Here is an 18,459-nt window from a genome sequence, read left to right on the forward strand (position 1 = left end):
GCTGCGGTGGCGGTGCCCGGCCGGAAGGCTGCACACCGACATGGCGGCAGGCCGGGGCGGGTTGGGGCTCGGCGCTGCCTGGAAGGCGGTGAGGGGGTGGCGGGGGCGACCATCCGCTGGCATGGAGAGGGTCCGGTCGGGGCGGCCGGGGCTTCTGCTGACGGGAAGATGTGACCGTTGGGAAGGCCTGCGGCTGGGGGACTCTTCTGCAGCCGCGATGTGAGGTAGTTAATGGGGACTGCTTTGTTTTTGGTAGGTGCTGGGGAGAAGGCCGGAAGGGATCGCGCCCACGCAATGGGCTCGGCAGAAGTTCACCAAGTCGAGGATTCCCGCGTCGGTACGTTGTGCCCTCCTAGAGGAAGCTGAAAGCCGTGGAATAGTGGCAAAGTGATCTTAGCCTGCACGTTCTGGGCCTTCTGTGGCATGGCGGCTTTATTGACAATGGTTGTGAAGCCACAGAGAAGCTTGGTTTAGTTTGCATTGCAGCTTGTCTTTCTGCAAGGCACCATCAAGTTGCACTTGACTTTTCCTAAAGCTTCTTAAAGTTTCTTAATCCTGTGACAAAACTTATGACTCGTAAGCTAAACAGAGGTTGTTCTGTGAGATGCACTTGTCTTAAGTGCTGTGCTATTACAGAACGCCGTGTATCCATGCTGTCGTGTGGCCTACCTTCAGAGTTAATGTATTAATTAGCAAACCATCGTAAATTTCGCAGTGTTCTAAAAGCTGCATTTGAACTTCTTTGCTGTGGAGGTGACAGAGCAGTGGAGCTGGCTGCCCAGAGAGGTTGTGGAGTCAGTCTCCTCTGGAGACATTCGAGACCTACCTGTAAGCTTTCCTGCGACCTGCTGTAGGGAACTGCTTTAGCAGGGTGGTGGACTCAATGATCTCCAGAGGACCGTTCCTACTCCTATGATTCTGTGATCCTATCGCTTGGCAAGTTGACCTTCCGAAAAGAAATGTAATTGGAGATGTTAGATTTTTACCAAGGCTGAAGTGTGCTTTGGAGGGTTACTCTGTTAACTGAAATAGTAATTCAGATATTTAGGGAAAAAAAAAACCAAACAAACAATGAACTTTTTGCTCTAGGTATTTCAGCCACGGCCTGGAGATCATGAGAAGTATGGAGGTGACCCCGAGCAGCCCCACAAAGTCCATATTGTTACTAGGATAAAAAGTGTAATTGGTCGCCCATATTGGGAGAAGAAGATCGTACATGATCTTGGACTGGATAAGGTACAGAAACAGTGGTTGTTCATACTTACAACATGAATCCAGGATGCAGAAACACAGGGTAGAATTCAGATGTTGCTTTTTCTTGATTTTTCTTGTTGCTGTTGTGTGCTTTTTGTGCAGTCACAAAACTTGGATTGTTTTACAGCTACTATGAAGCATAATTGAGAACTGACTTGTTTGTGTAAGAGCAGGTAGGAACAGTAATGAAAATTCTCACTTAGTAGGAATTCAGATTATGAATACATGGTACTGCTGCTGTGCCTGAGAAGAACTTTATCTTGAGAATTCTGCTGAAATAATAAAAACAGATTTGCAAATACATCAAAATCAGTTTTCTCGCTAGGTGATATTAAGCAGATATTGCAAATAGACCCCATTTATTAATGAAAAGGCTTCTGAATCTAAAAGGTGTAACAAGTGCTCAAACAGATTCTTAAGAGTTTGTGTCAGATTTGTTGTCCATTTTTTTTTTTTAGGTAGAATTGCACTTTGTGCAAACAATCATCTAGTCGATATTGTATTTTGGAGGGGAAAACAGTGATCAGTTTAAGGCCTAACTGAAGCAAGTCTTCTCACAGTGTATTTGTGTGTAGGCATTTATAACGTTTGGAAGAAATTTGAATATATTGATACTGCTGTGGGAATAAAGCAGAAATTGGCATTTTACTGGAATCAAGAATTTGATCAAGCTTTGATTTTGTATTTTCATGTATGTTCATAATACACCAGTATTATTTCTCCAAATCTAAATTTGCAAATGTGTTTTATATTTTACTGAAAAGTTTGGTGAACAGAGATTTGTACCTTGGAACTGTATTTTTAATACCAATACTATCCTTTATATAGGCGCATCAACCAAGACTGCACAAAAATATCCCTTCTGTGAATTCCAGACTGAAAATTATTAAGCATCTGATAAGGTTTGTTAGCTATGTGTTTAATTTGGATTACTAATATATAATTCCATTCTAGTCCTAGAGCCTTACTAAGCACACTCTTCTATCCGTAGAATACAGCCGCTGAAACTACCATATGGGTTGCCAACAGAAGAAGAAATGACAGACACCTTTCTTACAAGCAAGGGAGAGCTTATCATTAAACAGCGTCTGAAACCTGTGGAGCAGGAAGAAATTAAGTCATAAGGTGTGCTGGTTGGAATTATGTTTTCTAAAATAAATAATTTAAGTCCTGAGTTAAGAGCTTGTGTATGAAATGGAAGCTCGTATGTAAATAGAACAGATCTAACTAATGATAGTGTATTTTGCAGCTAACAGCAAAGGTTTGCAGTGAGGGTGCATGGCCTCACCGTTACTACATTAAGAAAAGAAGAGGAATTGAAAAGCTTTTTTGATCATGAGTTACCTGAGAGCTGATTGACTGTCCATTGAGAGCTCAATTTACTGATGCAGGCATTTGAGTGGCTTACCTCTGTCATTCAAATCTCACATTTGTTTCTTAGCACACAGTTTCATCTGGCCTCCCCCATATCTTGAAATAGAACTGTAGACTCACAGAATGGTTTGGTCTGGAAGGGACCTCACTGCCCACCCAGCCCCAAACCCTGCCATGGGCAGGGCTGCCCCCCACCATCTCAGGCTGCCCAGGGCCCCATTCAACCTGGCCTTGAGCACCTCCAGGGATGGGGCACCACAGCTTCTCTGGGCAGCCTGTGCCGGTGCCTAATCAGTCTGAGTAAGAAATTTCTTCCTAACATCCAACTTAAATTTCCCCCCTTTTAGTTTAAAACCATTCCCCCTTCTCCTATCACCATCAGACCATGTAAAAAGTAAGTCTCACCTTTTAGGTATTGGAAGGCCACAGTGAGGTCTCTCCAGAGCTTTCTCTTCTCCAACCTAAACAAGCCCAACTCCCTCAACCTGTCTTCACAGGAGATGTGCTCTGACCCTGTGATCATCTTTGTGTCTCTCTTCTGGACCTGCTCCAACAGTTCCACATCCTTCTTGTGCTGGGGGCCTCAGACTGGGGGGAGAGGGAGGGGCTCATGATTGGAGAGCAGAGGGGAACAGTCACCTCCTCACCCTGATGGCCAGCCTTCTTTTGATTTCACTTTTTTTTAATGATAATAGCCTACAAGCTGTAGTCTTTATGAAGGGTAATGCTTTTCATGTGCTAATATTGTAGACTTCAGAAATCTGGAGACCCTAAAGCATGTTTGTTTGATATAAGTTAGCAGTTATGAGCTCCAAGCATATAAAATAAGACCTTTCACTGGAGCGTCTTGAATAGTACTAGTACATAGTGTGCAACGATTTAAAGACTGTTTTTATTTACTGTTTAAGAATTGTGGCTAAAATTAGGAAGCTGCTGTTACATCAAATGATAAAGTAGTTTTCATTCCAGCAAGCATAAATTCCATCGTTTATTGTGCTGTGAGCCTCTCCCACACTAGAGATATTGTAGAGAAGCTAATCTTAATTACCGTATGTTGTGGGAAGATCAGAGGGATACAAGGGCTGAAAATGAATGTTTATCCTTTCTGCATGCTTGCAGGGAAGACTAAAAGCCTGTAGGAGTTCTAAGGAGTATATATATCAGTAGAAGGACATAACAGCTAGAGATACTGTGTGCAGAAGAAAGGCAAAGAAAGATAGGATGTACTAGTACACTGAAGGGTGAGATAGCTCCTAAAGGCAGGCCAAAGACAGACACGGGTTGAACTGAAATACCTCAGTTTTGCAACAAACTGCAGGCTGCAGTCAGGACACAGAAAAGACTGAAGGATGTAGAGTAGCAAGAGAAAAAATGAGATAGATAGATAAATTAAGTGGTGGGTTTTTTTCTTCTCTCTCCTTGGTTTCAGTGTCTGTGCAGCATCTTGTGCTGTAGTGTAACTTCAGTCTGCATGGTGATTTCTGCGTTCCCACAGGGAGGTGCTTGGTAAAGCTGACATTTCAACCCTTATGAAGGACATATTGTTCGTCAGCCTTGTTGCTGAGGGACAGCAGATACAAGGCCTGCTATAGGAATGGTGGCCTAAACCGACTAAGCCAGGGATTCTGAAGTCTTAACAAGCATGTTTGGGATTTGTGTCCTCAGCAGTGCAGCCTGTTTAATCTCCAACAGAGGGAGCACTGCCAGTTTTGTTTTACACAACATACACAAATACGGGATCTCTCTCCATTACTATGCAGTTCTCTCAATTCACTATACAGATGCTGCAACCTTCAAAAGTACTGAAATGTAAACTGAAAAAAATGTGTTAATGACCAGGCTTGCTTAGTACGGTGCACAGCTTATGTATTTGATAAGTGCCTATGATAGAGCAGAGCTAATCCCTGCTTCCCAAGTACAGAGAATGGAAAACACTTTTGGACAGTACCTGTTCTTTACGGGTAAGATTTACCTACAAGAAATGTCTGCCATTGGCAGACTGTCAGTTTTCATGCTTTCTTAAAACTTTTAATGTGTGTGTAAGTTTAGTTGTTTCTGAAATACTATTTGTTCTAAGGTCACAACAGTTTGCAGTGAGAGTTTCTCAGATTTTCTCTGTGTAAACATATGTTCTCTAAAGATTTATCCTCAAGTGTAAAACTTGAGCCAAACGAAGTGCAAAATCCTACTGTGTGTTCATGTAACTTCATTAATGGAGCATTGTCCCCATGTAAATCTTCCTGAAGCATGGGTAAGAGATATAGGGTTTTTTTGCATAGGGAACAAAGAAGCTGACTCAAGATGGGAGGGAAATTCAGGTTGGAAGGTACCTTGCAGGTCTTTGGTCCAGCGTCCTGCTCTACTGCTCAGCTGTCCTCATGGGGGAAAAATGTATATGCAGAATACAGTCCTACATACCCTGTATGAGCATCTCAGCTTATGCCTGTTGTCATTTATCCTCCCACCCTGCACCACTGTCGGGAGCCTGGCTCCATCCCCTCCATCCCCCTCCATTATCCCTCACAGATATGAGGCATTCCCCCCCCAGAGCTGTCCTTCCTCGTGGGACAAGTGCTCCAGCCCCAGCCACCTTGGGGGCTCTCTGCTGCCAACCTTACTCTACTTAATTTGTCTTCCCTGTGCGCAAAGCAACTCTGCTCTAGAAGTGAACTCAAAAGTGCTCAGCAGATGGAAGTAATCTCTTCCTTCAGTGGAGCTGTGCTTTTGTTCATACAGCCCAGGGTGTCTTTAGCCTCCTTGGCTGCTTGGGCACATTGCTAGCCTGTGTTAGGTTTGCTTGTTGGACAGGATTGATTCGCTATGTCTTCTTGCCATACAACTTGAAATATATTCAAATGAATCATACAAATCTTTGGTGCGATGTCTGGTACCAATACAGAAACATACATGCATAGAAATGCACTATTTTAAGAAGATTTTTAAAAATTCTTTTGCTAAGGATATTTTAATTGACAGATGTAAAATATCTGTAATATAGCTATAAAAATGCATGGTTGAAAAACTCCCACAGTATTCATTATCTTTTGTAGCTCCTAGTGATACGCTTGCTATTTTTCTTTTAGTCTACTCTACTACTACTTTTAGTCTACTCTACTACTCTAAACTTCTTTCTTTTCTCCTCTTTGTCTTGAAATGGCTGATTCAAACCAACAGCTCTGAAGCTAAGGCTCTCCAAATGCTTAGGTATGTGTTTGATAATAGAGCAATAAATCTAAGAGGGAGTGACACACTGAGATACACTCTTGTAGTAGATGAGAAGTATTCAGTACTTTTGTATACATATAAGTATACAGTATATTGCAAATACTCGTGTTTGCCTTCAGTGATTTGCTCTGCTAAGGTGAAAAAGAATAAATAAAAGATAGCTAATAACCCAATCTGTAACCTATCTTTTGCCATTTTTTTTCGCTTCACAAAAAGATTCAAGTAGTTTTCATCTCTGCTTGTTGTTTCTCAGACAGCAAGTTATTGCTGCAGGGAAGAGTCATAATGCTGTTTAACAGGGGCAACTTTAGATTTTATTAATCAGTGCGTGTGTCTAACAGCAGTACAAAATTGGTAACAAAATCACCTACTGACTAACGATTTGCAATTTTGGTAATGTAAAAGTATTTGCTGTAAGTATTGTATAATCACTCATATCCTTCTCAGTATCCATTTCTCTGAAAGAACTTGGCTCTTGCAACCACATCGTTGGCATAGTCGTCGTGTGTTGTGCCAACATCCATTCCTTCATAGGTCCGGACATTTCTCGTTCCTGCATTATAGGCTGAAATACCACCTGAAATGAGAAGGAAACACTCAAACAAAGGTAGTATTTCCTCAGTGAACAAACAAACAAAAATCACAACATAAATGTATCGCTTGAGTTTGTAGGTGTCTTTTTAGCAGTATTTTTTGGCCATAGTGTTACCGTTTTCAGCTGTTTCCATCACTGAGGTGTTCCATTTGCGTTTTAGCATCGTTAAGAAATTATGGTTTACATCCAGGCTTGGTGATCGTTGTCTCTTTGCAAATCTAACATCTTCAGTTGTAGTATTGCTTCCTTTTGTGATGTTGATATCATCAGATATGTTTGTATCGTAGTTGGGTATGAAGGGCCCAACCATAATGATGACTGCAGCTGTGATCAGTGCCCAGGAATGAACCATGTTCCCTTCAGTGAGAACCATACAGTTCAGAAATTGATACAGTCTCTCTTTGGAGTTGTGAGATGACAGCTTTTTATAGGTAGGTATAGAAATACAAAAGAAGGCAATTGGGCAGGTGGGGAAGAAAAAACCACCTTACTCCTTGCAGCTGAAAAAATCGTGATATTTGTCAAGTTTTCCAAAAGCTTGCTAGACATTTTTTCTTTTAGTGAGTGTTGTGAAATATTATTCCACACACCAATAAAACTAACAGGGTAACCGGGATGTGTTTAGTGTTCTAAGTGCTTGGTTCAACAGCATTGCCATTCTTGCCTTCTGTGTGTATGGAGTGTTACAGAGTTGACATTTTAAAGCTGATAAAGACCTACCTTTGAGCTGCTGTTCCTTACTCCATGTTGGGAATTTTTTCTGAATATCGGTTATTGACTGACACAAAATGTCTGTGCCTTGTTTTATGTGCTCTTCACTGTCCCATGCCCCATGAGGTTTATGGTACCGTTTGTCAACCTGGAAGACAGGAATATCAACACACCAGATGAATGTTATTTGTTTAGAGTTCTTGAGCACTTTTTGGCTGCCTGTACTCATTTTGATCTTTACCTGTTCTGGTAAGAGAGAGCAAGTGAGCTCAGCCCAAGGCAGGGGCAAAACCAGCAGATACATGAACAGCAAACTATGGGGGCAGTGGGCAGGAGTGTCTTTCCCACTTCTGTCTATCAGAGTCTTATAAAACTTAGATAACTATTACTGCAAAGGTGCCAAAAGTCATGTTACTGCTGCATAAGCTTTTTCAGCTGCAAGACAACTGCTCTTGTCCTCCCCAGCAGTACCAAGGGCGCCCAAAATGTTGTTTCACTTGGGGTGACTCCTGGTTCCATCTCTGTTCTCTTCTCAGGGCAGCAGGAGCAGCACTGCATCTTACCCACAACACAGTGCAGCCCTGAGAGGTCTGGAGCTTTTATGGAAGTGGATCTGAACACATGAAGCAAATGTTTAGGGTTGTACAGATAAGCGTGCAAGTTGGCAAACGAGTGAGGCATGAATAATGAAGCAAGATCCCTACTAGCTGAGTCCCTGTGGTGCATAAAGAGTAATTAACCTGACTGCATGTAGCTACAGCCTGTGGGCCTCTGCACTTATTTAAGAAAATGCTTTTTGAAACAAGATTTATTATCTAACATATGAAATAGGAACTGTTAAATTCCTTGTTTCCCAAAGAGCTCTGGGAAGCAAGCAGTAGTTTCACCATGTAGATGCACCTGTTCTTGCCTTGATATTTGCCAGCGTCCCTCCCCTGGTACTGGCGGCTGGAAAATAGATCAGTGTTGGCTTTATTCTGACCAAAAAGTTGTCAGAAAATAATAGGGAAAAGGAAAGAAAACCTTCTGGTTGACACTGCACCCAGTTTGGGTCATCGAGTTTTGAGAGGGTTGGCCATACCTGCATTAAACCAAATGCATTACCGTGGTCACCCCAGCCATCCTTCAGTGCCGTCCCAGCGTGTGACTCTCGAGAGATAACAGCAGCAACCAAAGATGGTGGAATGCACTTGCTGTTGGCCACTTTTGTAATAGTTTCTTTATATTTGTCCATATTCTTCAAATCTCTTTCAGCAATCTTCTCTGAAGCCGCAACTCCTACAGCACAACATTCATCATTTTTACTTTCATTTTTAGAATCAGAAACAAATTTTTCTGATGGGTCTGATGACTGAGCCAACATTTTGAATCCCTGTGAATCTCTTTAGAGGGAAACAGTGACAAAATTGAGTAATCTCAGTGAAGCAGCCTAGATGTCAACAGGTGGCTGACATAAAAAAGATATTTTTTTCAAAAACAGAGGGAGTTTCTCTAGTGTGCAGACTAAATGGTGGGCCTGCTTTAAGTCCAAGCCTTCGGTTGGATTAGTTCCAGATTTACTTCTAAGACTATGCTAGGGAAACTTTCAGAACCTTAGGTCATGAGGGAAACCCTCCTAAGGGAGAGAGAAAAATGGGCTTGATGGCAGGGACTGAACATGCCCAGCGAGCCTTGCATTTTCTCTGTGGTAGTCTTGAATATTCTTGGCGGCATCTCAAAGGTGACTCCAATCTCAACATAATTTGTGCACCCAAGTAAGATCTCTGTCAGCAGTGCAAGTACCCGCTCACTTAGCTGTGACCAACAGCCAAGGGCTTGGGTTCACCCTGAGCCCATCTGTGGGCGTGAAGTGGGGGAAGGACTGAGATAGCACCCACCTGCATAGCTCAGACCTTCCGGCTTCGCAGTTCTCTGTGATGCACCAGTTGTTTCAACATTTGCTATGTTCCCATAGAAATTAGAACAGCCTGAAGAGCAACATATACAGTGAGACGTCACATCAGAGCAGTGTGCAGTGTATTTTCAGATCCACAGCTGAAACTGATAGGCGTAATTTAGATACTAGCCTGGGCTTTTATTTGAGGAGATGCTCTTGAGGTATTGTATTCGTGCAGAATTCATTTCCTCTAGTTATAGATCATGTTAGCTTGCCTGAAACTCAGTTGGCACCTCCAAAAGGTAGTTTTCCATTCCAAAATAAAACGTTTCTGAGACTCAAAAGAAAGCCTGCACAACTTAGTCACAGTTTGCTTTCCCATCAACAAGAAAAATCATGGAGAGCATCATGTAAATACCTTATGTGCAACATATGTACATCTATCTGTTGCCTAAACATGCTGTTGCAGAAGTTAAAATGCAAACAGTGAAGGAGAGGAGCAATGCCAGCCTGAGTTGAGTAGTCAGTAGAAGAGAAGCTTTCACACAGTGAATTATTTAGAAGAGTATCAGAGAAATGCCACCAACCTGACATGTTTGCTGCAGGATGACTCCCCACTGTCTCTGGGCATTTGCTTGAGATGTGTGTGTGTGATAGCTGTGGGCACAGCTGCCTCAGCACTTCCCTCATGGCAGGGCTTTTATGGGAAAAGGGCAGTGTCCAGCAGCCTCCATGTACCCACCCAAACACAGCAGGGTTTCTGTTTCAGCTACCATTTGAAAAAGGAAATAACACATAATTGAGTTCAAAAGTTGGATGCTGACTGGAAGTAGGAGGAGCCTTATCTGAAAACAACTCCCGTTTCTGGAGTGATGACAAGTGCGGAAGGAGGAGCCTGAGCTTTCGGATGTTGTAAAGTTATTGTAGGCAAAGACCCAGCAACACTACCACATGACAGAGTTGTCACTGCTGAAAATGTGGGTATGCAGAGTGAGTGAGCTTCCAGGCTTTATTCCCACTTGAACACAGACCCAAGTAACCATGCAGTGGGCAGCAGAACCATAGCAACTGTTGGGAGTAAGAAAGAAACCACTGGATGGCAGACCTCCCCATCACTGTTCATCTGCTAATGCATCTCTGCCTATGTTCATTTTGTGGGGCTGAAATGCTGTTCCATGCTTTTATCAGCTCTTCACACTGTAAGCCAGGGAACTGATTCTGTGTCACTGCCTGGAAAGATTTGATTCTGTAACTTTTGCATATATTGTTATTGATACCTCAGGTATCAATACTGATATACTTGGACTAGATGGTTGATCATTGGACTTAATTATTTTAGTAGTCTTTTCCAATCTTAAAGAGTCTACGATTCTACTCTAAGTGAAGAACCAGTTGCAGAAAGTCCACAGCCCCTACATGGAGCTTGTCATGTTTATGATTATGAGGAAGGTTGAAGGAAGCTGAAACACATTGAAATATTTTAGACAGGCAGCAGTATAGAGCAGATATGCTCATACAGAAATGACAAATACTGAAAATTGAGAATCTCACTAAAGATGATTTGCAAACCAGTGATCTCTAAATGGCTTGTGCTGCTGTTATGTTATTGATGGGGGACAATAGTGAAGGATGTACTAGATTACTTCTTCTGCATCATAGTAACTGAGGTAGGAGGGATCCACAGAATGTCAGATGTCACATCTCAAATATTGTGCTCAGATTTGGACTGCTTACCACAAGGACATTGAGTTGCTGGAATATATTCAGAGAAGAACAATGAAGCTGGTGAAGACTCTAGAAAACAAAATGTATGGAGCAGCTGAAGGAAATAGAGTTGTTCAGCCTGGAGAAGGGGAGGCTTGGGGAAGACCTCAGTGCTCTCTACAACAACCTGAAAGGAGGTTGTAGTGAGGTGGAGGATTCACTTCTCCCAGGAAACAGCGACAGCACAAGAGATAATGACCTCAAGTTGCACCAGGTGAGGTTCAGGTTGGATATTAGGAAAAAATTTCTTCTCAGAAGGAGTGGTGAGGAAGTGGCACAGGCTGCCCAGGGACGCATCCATGTCTTGCTTGTCACCAAGGAGGTGGCTCTTCAATGTTACGCTCTCTGCTGGTGTGTCAGTGGTACAGGGGTGGCTTTGGGCAGCCACTCATATGTGGTTTGTGTCCCAGGTTCCCCTTTTGCTTGCTGTTGCTTGAGGCATTCAGTAATTTCTAGTTTCCGATACTGCTCATCTTAATTCTGGCTGCTCTGCCTTAAAACTGGTTTCTGCCTTGAAATTGGTGATAAATGAAAGCTGCCTGGTATGGAGATGGCCTCACCACTGAGCAGCATTGGCAAACACAGCTGGCCAGGAGACTGGAGCTTCTTCCCTTCCCAGCATCTCTGGGTTATGCCCATCACAAACGTGTAGCCATGCTAATTGCCAAGGCTGGCACCGGCATTGCCAGGGACATAATCTGAAGGCAAGGGGAATGCACATGAACATGTCCCAAGGACTCATTTGATTTTGCTAATCATCTGTTGGGAGTGGGAAAGCCCAGAGGAAAGCAGGAAGAGGGGAGACAGCGAAGCGAGCTACATTTGGTTTCCACAAGCAAGACATTTATTAGACTAGAGCCTTCCTGAGAAACTGAAATTGCTGAAAAGCTGCAGTGATGACTGCTGAGCCAGGCCTCGCTCAGTGTTTTTCAGAAGCAAATTTTATGGCAGTTAAAGGGAATCCTAGAGCAGGTTCCCAGCATAGAAGGAATTTATGGCTCACTTGCAACATTTCACCTGAAGAAATTCACCATTTCACCCCTCCCCACCAAAGCTTCAAAAGGGTGTGCTGAATTCCTCTGCTGGACAAGGGCGCCTCAGAAATGCTTTCAACTGATGACAAAGCTGAGCGGGAAGAGGCAGTGAATAGCGTGATTTATTTTGACATCATGCTGCTGAGTTGAATACCTGTATTTAGCTGCTGCTTTGCTGTAGTTAGAGGGTTTTTGTTTTTTGTTTTTTTTTTTTTTAACTGTAAGATCGTGGCTTAACTTATTTCTACTGGATTCACTTTTGCTTGGGCTGCCATTGGGTGTGTTCTGCCCACCTTTGCACAGTTTTGACAGCTGCAGGCAGAGTAACCCATCCCGAGTCAGACAGCGACGGTTGGGTAACCCTGGGCAGGTTTCAGCCACGAGTGAAGGCAGCTGTCATTTATATCACTTGTAGCTCTTATTCATCTTCAGCAGGAAGGAACGCATCCATTGAAAATGGACAAGTCTCTTTTCCTGAGTAGTTAGGAGATTTAGAATACACTTAATAGAAATGCTTCTTGTGAAGGAGGGACCTAAGGAGGTCAAACAGGGCCCTTCCAATACAGACTAATGATTAAGCAGCACAAGGCAAATTAAGAACATGCTTCTGGGCCTTTTCTGCATTTCATCAAGAATCATACAAGAATCACAAAATTGCGATGACTTTTTTGGAATAAAATTTCTGAGTAGGTTGTCCTTAAAATGTTTTATTGCTGCAGACAATTCTATTGGCTTTTTGTCCTTTTTATTGTTTTAAATGTGTGCATGGCAGAAGGCTATGCTTCTCAGTATCGAATGTGGGCATAGGTTGGTTTGGATCTAGTGGAACTTGTTTACTTTTTGCAATGTAATTTCTAGATAACGTAGTCCCCTCGGTTAACCATTCATGATGCGTGCCATTCCCCTCATGCCATTCATGATGCATGATTCTCAGCTACTGCTTTAGTAATTTCTTTTTCTTTCTGTGATAACCTTAAGTATTTAAGAAATGAACTTCAGACATTGGTGTAGCAAAACTCAATTTTACAGTGCAACATTTAAGCAATCAGAAAGATGTTGAGACAGAGAATGGGGTCCCAAAGGAGTTCTGTTACAGGAAACACATACCACCAGTCATTTCAAAACCCTACTGGTTTGATTTACTGTTTTGTTTCAAAAGTTCTCTGTGGTTTCTGCAGAAATTCTCCATGTCACATCTACAAAAAAAAAAAAAAAAAAAAGCTCTGTGCTGGAGAGTGCAAACAGGACTTGAAAGTGAGGCTTAAACAGTCAGCACAAATTTCAGCATCTTCTTTAGTAAGTTAATTTTTGCAAGTTTGTGTCTTGCAGGTTGTACTGAGGCTTTAGAAAAGTTCTTAGGTGTCTTGGAAGTCTTGTTCATGGCCTTAGCTAAGTGTGGCGAAGGCCATTCTTATACAATAAATACTAAAGAGCAATACTTAATATTTTATATTCATTGCTGATTAAAAATGAAAGCAAATAATGGGAGATAGTAAACATTTCCGCATTTATGGACATGTATTTGCTTTCTCTCTGTCCACACAGATATGACAAACCGTTTCCTTCTTTCCCCTTCTTGGTCGTCTGTTGCACAGTTATAGACACATACACCTGTCCTTAGCATGTGTTCTCCCAGTTAAGCCACCCCAGTTCTTCCATCTTTTCAGGTCACAGTTTCCTCACTTCTGATCACGATGGTTGCTCTGCTTTGGGTGTTTTTCAATTGGTCCCCATCTTTGCTGAGCTAAGCACAGTCCTTATCTGAGACCTTTCTTGTGCTGGTGAGCCTGAAAACATCACGTTTTGCAGATGGTACTTTGTCATCTGTCCTAATGTGGCAGTTGTCTTTGTACCAGAGGGCAGGAGGTGATGAGCACTGGAGTGTTAATCCCATCCACAGCTGTTAAGAATCAAACCCACCTCAGTGGCATGGGTGAGAAGTCTGGGAAGTCATCATCTGCCCATGTGTAGGGATGTCTGCTGTGAATGTCTGCTGTGAGGCCTGCAGCCATCTCATTGAGAAGATATATGTTAAGTCAACTCACAGAATCATAGTCATTAAGGTTGGAAAAGACCTCTCAGATCATCCAGTCCAATCATCAGCCCACCCCCACCATGCCCACTGACCACATCCCTCAGTGCCACATCCACACAGTTCCTGAACACCTCCAGGGACGGTGACTGCACCACCTCCCTCAGCAGCTGTGCCACTGCCTCACTGCTCTTTCTGAGAAGGAATTTTTCCAAATATCCAACCTGAACCTCCCCTGACACAACTTTAAGCCATTTCCTCTCATCCTCTCATTGTTACCTGGGAGAAGAGGATGACCTCTACCACTCCACAACCTCCTTTCAGGTGATTGTAGGGAATGATAAGGTCTCCCCTGAGCCTCCTCTTCTCCACTGAAGCATCCCAGTTCCCTCAGACACTCCCCATAAGACTTGTGCTCCAAACCCCTCACAGCTTTGTTGTCCTTCTCTGAACACGTTTCAGGGCTTCTTTCTTGTAGTGAGGGGCCCAAAACTGAACACAGCACTCGTGTTGTGGCCTCACCAGAGCTGAGTACAGTGGGACGACCACTTCCCTGCTCCTGCTGGCTGCACTATTTCTGATACAAGCCAGGATCCCACTGACCTTCTTGGCCACCTGGGCACACAGGTGGCTCATGTTCAGCTGACTATCTACTAATGCCAACAGATTGTTTTCCCATTCTCTTCTCAGTTTCATTATCTGCTAAAATTAACATTCTACTTATCCAAACTTTGCTATCACAGATGAAAATACGAGTATCTTGGAGTCTGGTTTCATTTGCTAATAACATGTTTATTAATTTTTTGTTTGCTTATTTCTATATGACTGAAAATTGACAGAAAAATCCAACTGTGGTCTACGTATCTGTGTGAAAAGTTGGAGTTCAAAAAAAGTGACTACATAACTACATCAAGTAAGTAACAGGCACCTTTGAAAAAAAGAATGAATCAATAAGCTAATACCAAGGAAGTATTTTGCCTTTTAATTTCTTAATAGTATGATAGGACTGGGCAGAAATGCACTTCGAGTTCTGGAAGGCAGCAAATTATCAACAGCAATATAATATAGCCCTCATAACTCAGAGAAATGTATAGATAGCACAAAATTTTACAAAGATTCTGTTAATATTCCCTTTGTAAAATCCAAACCCTGTTGCTTTTAAAGAAACTACATGACCAGGGTCTTACTGAATATTGTTTTTAAAAATGTGAGTTTTAGCCTGCAAATGTTTGTTCCTGTAAATCATTCGCATACATTTGCATCTGTGTGGATTTGTGGTATGTAACTTCTCTTGTGTTTTGGTGGCTGTTCAGTTGATGGTAGGTAAGTTACTTGGTACAGATGCCCCAGCCTAGTATCCATGCTGCTTGAAATACTGGGCTCGAGCAACCACATCATTGCTGTAGTCATCATGGAGAGTGCCGATGTCCATTCTCTCATAGCTTCGGACATTCCCAACACCAGCATTGTAGGCAGAAATCCCACCTGAAATGAAACGCACAAGGAAGTAATGCAGATTTAAAATTCCAGCCTGACAGCGGGAAAGAGTGCACCCTTGGCAAGTGTGGGGATGATGCCAAGATGAGTGGTACAGCTGATACAGTAGAAGGAAGGGATGCCATCCTAAGGGACATGGACAGATTTGAGGAGTGGGCCCATGTGAACCTAATGATGTTCAAAAAGGCCAAGAAAAAAACATTGAAAACAGTCCTGAGGAGGAGAACTTGGAGGTCATGATGAACAAAAAGCTGGGCACGAGTAAGTAGTGTGCTCTGTCAGCCTGGAAGGCCTACAGTATCCTGAGCTACATCAGGAGAGGGGTGGCAGCAGAGAGGGAGGTGATTGTCTCCTGTTCTACCCTCGTGAGGCCCCACCTAGAGCACTGTGTCCAGGTCTCAGGCCCTCAACATAAGAATGATGCAGTGCTGTTGAAGTGGGTCCACAGGAAGGCGATGAGGATGACTGAAGGGCTGAAGCACCTTTCCTACAAAGAAAGACTGAGGGAACTGGGCTTGTTTAGCTTGGAGAAGAGAAAGCTCTGGGGAGACCTCATTGTGGCCTTCCAGTGCTTGAAAGGAACTTGCAAACAGAGGGAGGCTGACTTTTTACATGGTCTGATAGTAATAGGACAAGGGCGAATAGTTTTCAACTAAAGTAGTTGGATTAGATATTAAGGGGAAGTTCTTTACTCAGAGGATGGTGAGGCCAAGATGTATGGATGGGGGGTCTGAGCAATCTGATCTAGTGGAAGATCCCTACCCATGGCAGGTAGGTGGTTGTTAAGGTGCCTTCCTACCCAAATTATGATTCTATGAAATCACTCAGTGTGTACTTGTCCTGAAGTTTTTCTTCTCTCCTGGACAAAATCTGTGGTCTACACATTACCTTTTAGCTGTTGATCCCTTGTCCAGCGTGGGAATTTTCTCTGTATTTTCTTTACCATGTCAATAAGTATTCTCGTGCCCTGCCTGATATGGGCTTCTCCATTCCACGTTCCCTCAATTTTATGGTATCTTTTGTCAACCTGGAAATATTAAAAAGAGAAAAAAAAAAAAAAAAGGCATTTCCCTGCAGTAATGGGAGATATGTATATGAGGCTTGCTTTTATTTGTACGATGTTACTTCATTAGGTTTTAATGGAGCATCGGCAAATACCTGCATTAAACCAAATCCATTTCCACGGTCACCCCAGCCATTCTTCAGTATTTTGCCAGCGTGAGATTCCCGAGAGATGATGCCAGCAATCACAGCAGGCTCAATACATAATGCTTCGCCAACTCTCTTAATGAGTACTTTGTATTTATTCATACTTCCTAGGTCCCGCTCAGCAATCGTTCTTGAAGCTCGAACTCCTGTAATGAAAACAAAAAGATGTCTCATCTCAGGGAGGAGGCAGACCTTGCCTATAGGGTTTGCAGGTTCAGCAGCTAGTTGTGCATTCAGCATTTTGCAAGTACTAAGGACTTGGGATTACAATCATAGTATCATAGAATCATCAAGGTTGGAAAGACCCACAGGATCATCCAGTCCAACCATCCACCCATCACCAATAGTTCTCACTAAACCATGTCCCTCAACACAACATCCAAATGTTCCTTCAACACCTCCAGGGTCGGTGACTCCACCACCTCCCTGGGCAGCCCATTCCAGTGCCTTTCCATTATTCCATTATTCCATTATTCCATTACTGTGCTTCAGTGAAAGAGAGTAATCCAACCAAAGAGTGAGACTCACCACAGTAGCTTAAGCCCTCTGGTTTTGCAGTTCTGCATGAAGCCCCTGTGGTATCGATTCTGCTTACACTGCCGTAGCAACCCGTGCCGCCCTGGCAGATACCTGGAAACGTTGTATGAGAGGACGTAAGCATTCTGCACTCTGCATCCTGCACTCTGCATCCTGCACTTTGCAACTTGCACCCTACACCTTATATCCTGCACCCACCCACCCACCCCTCAGAGGTGACCTCTTCTTCAGCAAGACGTGCAGGAGAAGCGAGCACCTTATGTCCCAACACAATTTGATAACAACCGAGGTTTGGGAAGGGGAGGTGGGGAGGTACATTAATCTGGGACTGTTCAAGGTATGAACACATAGGGGCAGCAGGATGCTGACTTACCCAGGAGGGCGGTGAGGCCCAGCAGCACGAGCACCAGGCACATGGGGTCGTTCTTCCCGAGCATGCAAAGCAATCTGCAAAATCAATCAGCAAACATGAAGGAATGATCCTATCTCAGCGCTCACTGATTAAACACAAAGAAACCATTTCTGAATTGATGGGTTATATCTCTTGGTTGGATGCACAAAGCGATATAGAAGTACAGTCACGTCTCTCTTCTGGCACAAACCAGGCTGCAGTGTTTCCAGCCCACAACTTAGTAACCAACCTCCAGCTCCAATATTTAATTGATGAAAAATCAAATAAAGAATAAAATGAGTGATGCTCAGTGCTAGTTGCTGCTGCACTGCCACTCCAAACGTCCTTATCCTGTGCCCATAGTCTCTATACAAGCACCTTCACCACAGTGAGATAGCTTTGCTTGAGTCTCGAGGCTTTATACTCAGAAAACAGACACTTGCAAACTGCACTTTGTCTTAATTATTGTGGATAGGGAATGAGAAGACCCCCCACCCTGAGGAGTATCTTACCTACCTGTCTTCTGCCCAGCTTCTGCCACGTCACGGAGGTTTGGGGGAGCTTAATATAAAGGGTGAGCCACCTTCTGTTCAGTGGCAATCCAACGTTGTGTCGAAATGTATTGGGCTGTGGTTTTGGAAGGTTTAACAGCAATTATCTAACGTAAACAGAACCTGTTGCACTATTGACATTGGCATGGTGGTAAGTATGCTTTTGGGAGTGGCATTTCCCACATTTCAAAACAGAAAAGAAAAAAAAAAACCCTTATTTTTCTCTGTGTGCTTCGTGTATTTCATACTCTGGTGAGGGCTAAGCTGAAGATTCAGCATCCATCTGTCCTTCAGGTGTTTGTTGGGACTTATCCCAGCATCCTGCACTGTATCTATACTGTCCAAAGGAAGAGGGCTGGGGCTGTCCCTTGGCTGTGGTCTGGGTGCTGGACCTCTGTAGACAAGCTTC

The 18,459-nt window shown here is 43.2% G+C and overlaps 3 protein-coding genes across 6 annotated transcripts; 1 reads left to right on the forward strand and 2 right to left on the reverse strand.

Annotated features, from left to right (window-relative positions):
• Positions 1-30: 30 nt before the first annotated feature.
• MRPL30 (mitochondrial ribosomal protein L30) lies at positions 31-16,645 on the forward strand. Of its 3 annotated transcripts, none has more exons than XM_040657349.2 (6): positions 31-88; positions 257-337; positions 1,090-1,236; positions 2,083-2,156; positions 2,246-2,379; positions 16,496-16,645. In XM_040657349.2, exons 1-5 carry the CDS (start codon positions 41-43, stop codon positions 2,376-2,378), a joined length of 483 nt encoding a protein of 160 aa, XP_040513283.1. In that variant the 5' UTR covers positions 31-40; the 3' UTR covers position 2,379; positions 16,496-16,645. The 3 variants fall into 3 exon arrangements, with proteins under 3 accessions (XP_040513283.1, XP_040513282.1, XP_040513281.1); XM_040657348.2 differs by lacking the exon at positions 16,496-16,645 and adding an exon at positions 7,696-8,241; XM_040657347.2 differs by lacking the exon at positions 16,496-16,645 and adding an exon at positions 2,504-6,026.
• Positions 6,145-9,821, reverse strand: LYGL (lysozyme g-like). The gene is made up of 5 exons (XM_416896.8): positions 9,623-9,821; positions 9,037-9,126; positions 8,241-8,437; positions 7,169-7,307; positions 6,145-6,430 (listed from the first exon to the last, which is right to left on the reverse strand). Exons 1-5 carry the CDS (start codon positions 9,723-9,725, stop codon positions 6,297-6,299), a joined length of 663 nt encoding a protein of 220 aa, XP_416896.2. The 5' UTR covers positions 9,726-9,821; the 3' UTR covers positions 6,145-6,296.
• Positions 14,637-18,043, reverse strand: LYG2 (lysozyme g2). 2 transcript variants are annotated; one of them, NM_001001470.2, is made up of 6 exons: positions 18,016-18,043; positions 17,482-17,555; positions 17,100-17,201; positions 16,521-16,717; positions 16,251-16,389; positions 14,637-15,350 (listed from the first exon to the last, which is right to left on the reverse strand). In NM_001001470.2, the coding sequence occupies exons 2-6, from the start codon at positions 17,543-17,545 to the stop codon at positions 15,217-15,219; spliced, it is 636 nt and encodes a 211-aa protein (NP_001001470.1). In that variant the 5' UTR covers positions 17,546-17,555; positions 18,016-18,043; the 3' UTR covers positions 14,637-15,216. The 2 variants fall into 2 exon arrangements, with proteins under 2 accessions (NP_001001470.1, XP_015133176.2); XM_015277690.4 differs by having other exon boundaries at positions 18,012-18,040.
• Positions 18,044-18,459: the final 416 nt, after the last annotated feature.

This window comes from Gallus gallus, chromosome 1 (assembly GCF_016699485.2).
Source record: "Gallus gallus isolate bGalGal1 chromosome 1, bGalGal1.mat.broiler.GRCg7b, whole genome shotgun sequence".
Lineage (NCBI taxonomy): Eukaryota > Metazoa > Chordata > Aves > Galliformes > Phasianidae > Gallus > Gallus gallus.

What these genes read in the sequence shown, in the direction of transcription:
- MRPL30 (XM_040657349.2), top strand. Translation starts at nt 41, where the DNA reads ATGGCGGCAGGCCGGGGCGGGTTGGGGCTCGGCGCTGCCTGGAAGGCG. An exon ending in TCGGCGCTGCCTGGAAGGCG is followed by an intron (nt 89 to 256) that starts GTGAGGGGGTGG and finishes TGTTTTTGGTAG; the next exon opens with GTGCTGGGGAGAAGGCCGGA. An exon ending in ATGATCTTGGACTGGATAAG is followed by an intron (nt 1,237 to 2,082) that starts GTACAGAAACAG and finishes TCCTTTATATAG; the next exon opens with GCGCATCAACCAAGACTGCA.
- LYGL (XM_416896.8), bottom strand. Translation starts at nt 9,725, where the DNA reads ATGAGGGAAGTGCTGAGGCAGCTGTGCCCACAGCTATCACACACACAC. An exon ending in TCCTGCAGCAAACATGTCAG is followed by an intron (nt 9,127 to 9,622) that starts GTTGGTGGCATT and finishes GTTGCTCTTCAG; the next exon opens with GCTGTTCTAATTTCTATGGG. An exon ending in GGAAGGTCTGAGCTATGCAG is followed by an intron (nt 8,438 to 9,036) that starts GTGGGTGCTATC and finishes GTTGTGCTGTAG; the next exon opens with GAGTTGCGGCTTCAGAGAAG.
- LYG2 (NM_001001470.2), bottom strand. Translation starts at nt 17,545, where the DNA reads ATGCTCGGGAAGAACGACCCCATGTGCCTGGTGCTCGTGCTGCTGGGC. An exon ending in GGGCCTCACCGCCCTCCTGG is followed by an intron (nt 17,202 to 17,481) that starts GTAAGTCAGCAT and finishes CAACGTTTCCAG; the next exon opens with GTATCTGCCAGGGCGGCACG. An exon ending in ATGGATTTGGTTTAATGCAG is followed by an intron (nt 16,390 to 16,520) that starts GTATTTGCCGAT and finishes TAATATTTCCAG; the next exon opens with GTTGACAAAAGATACCATAA.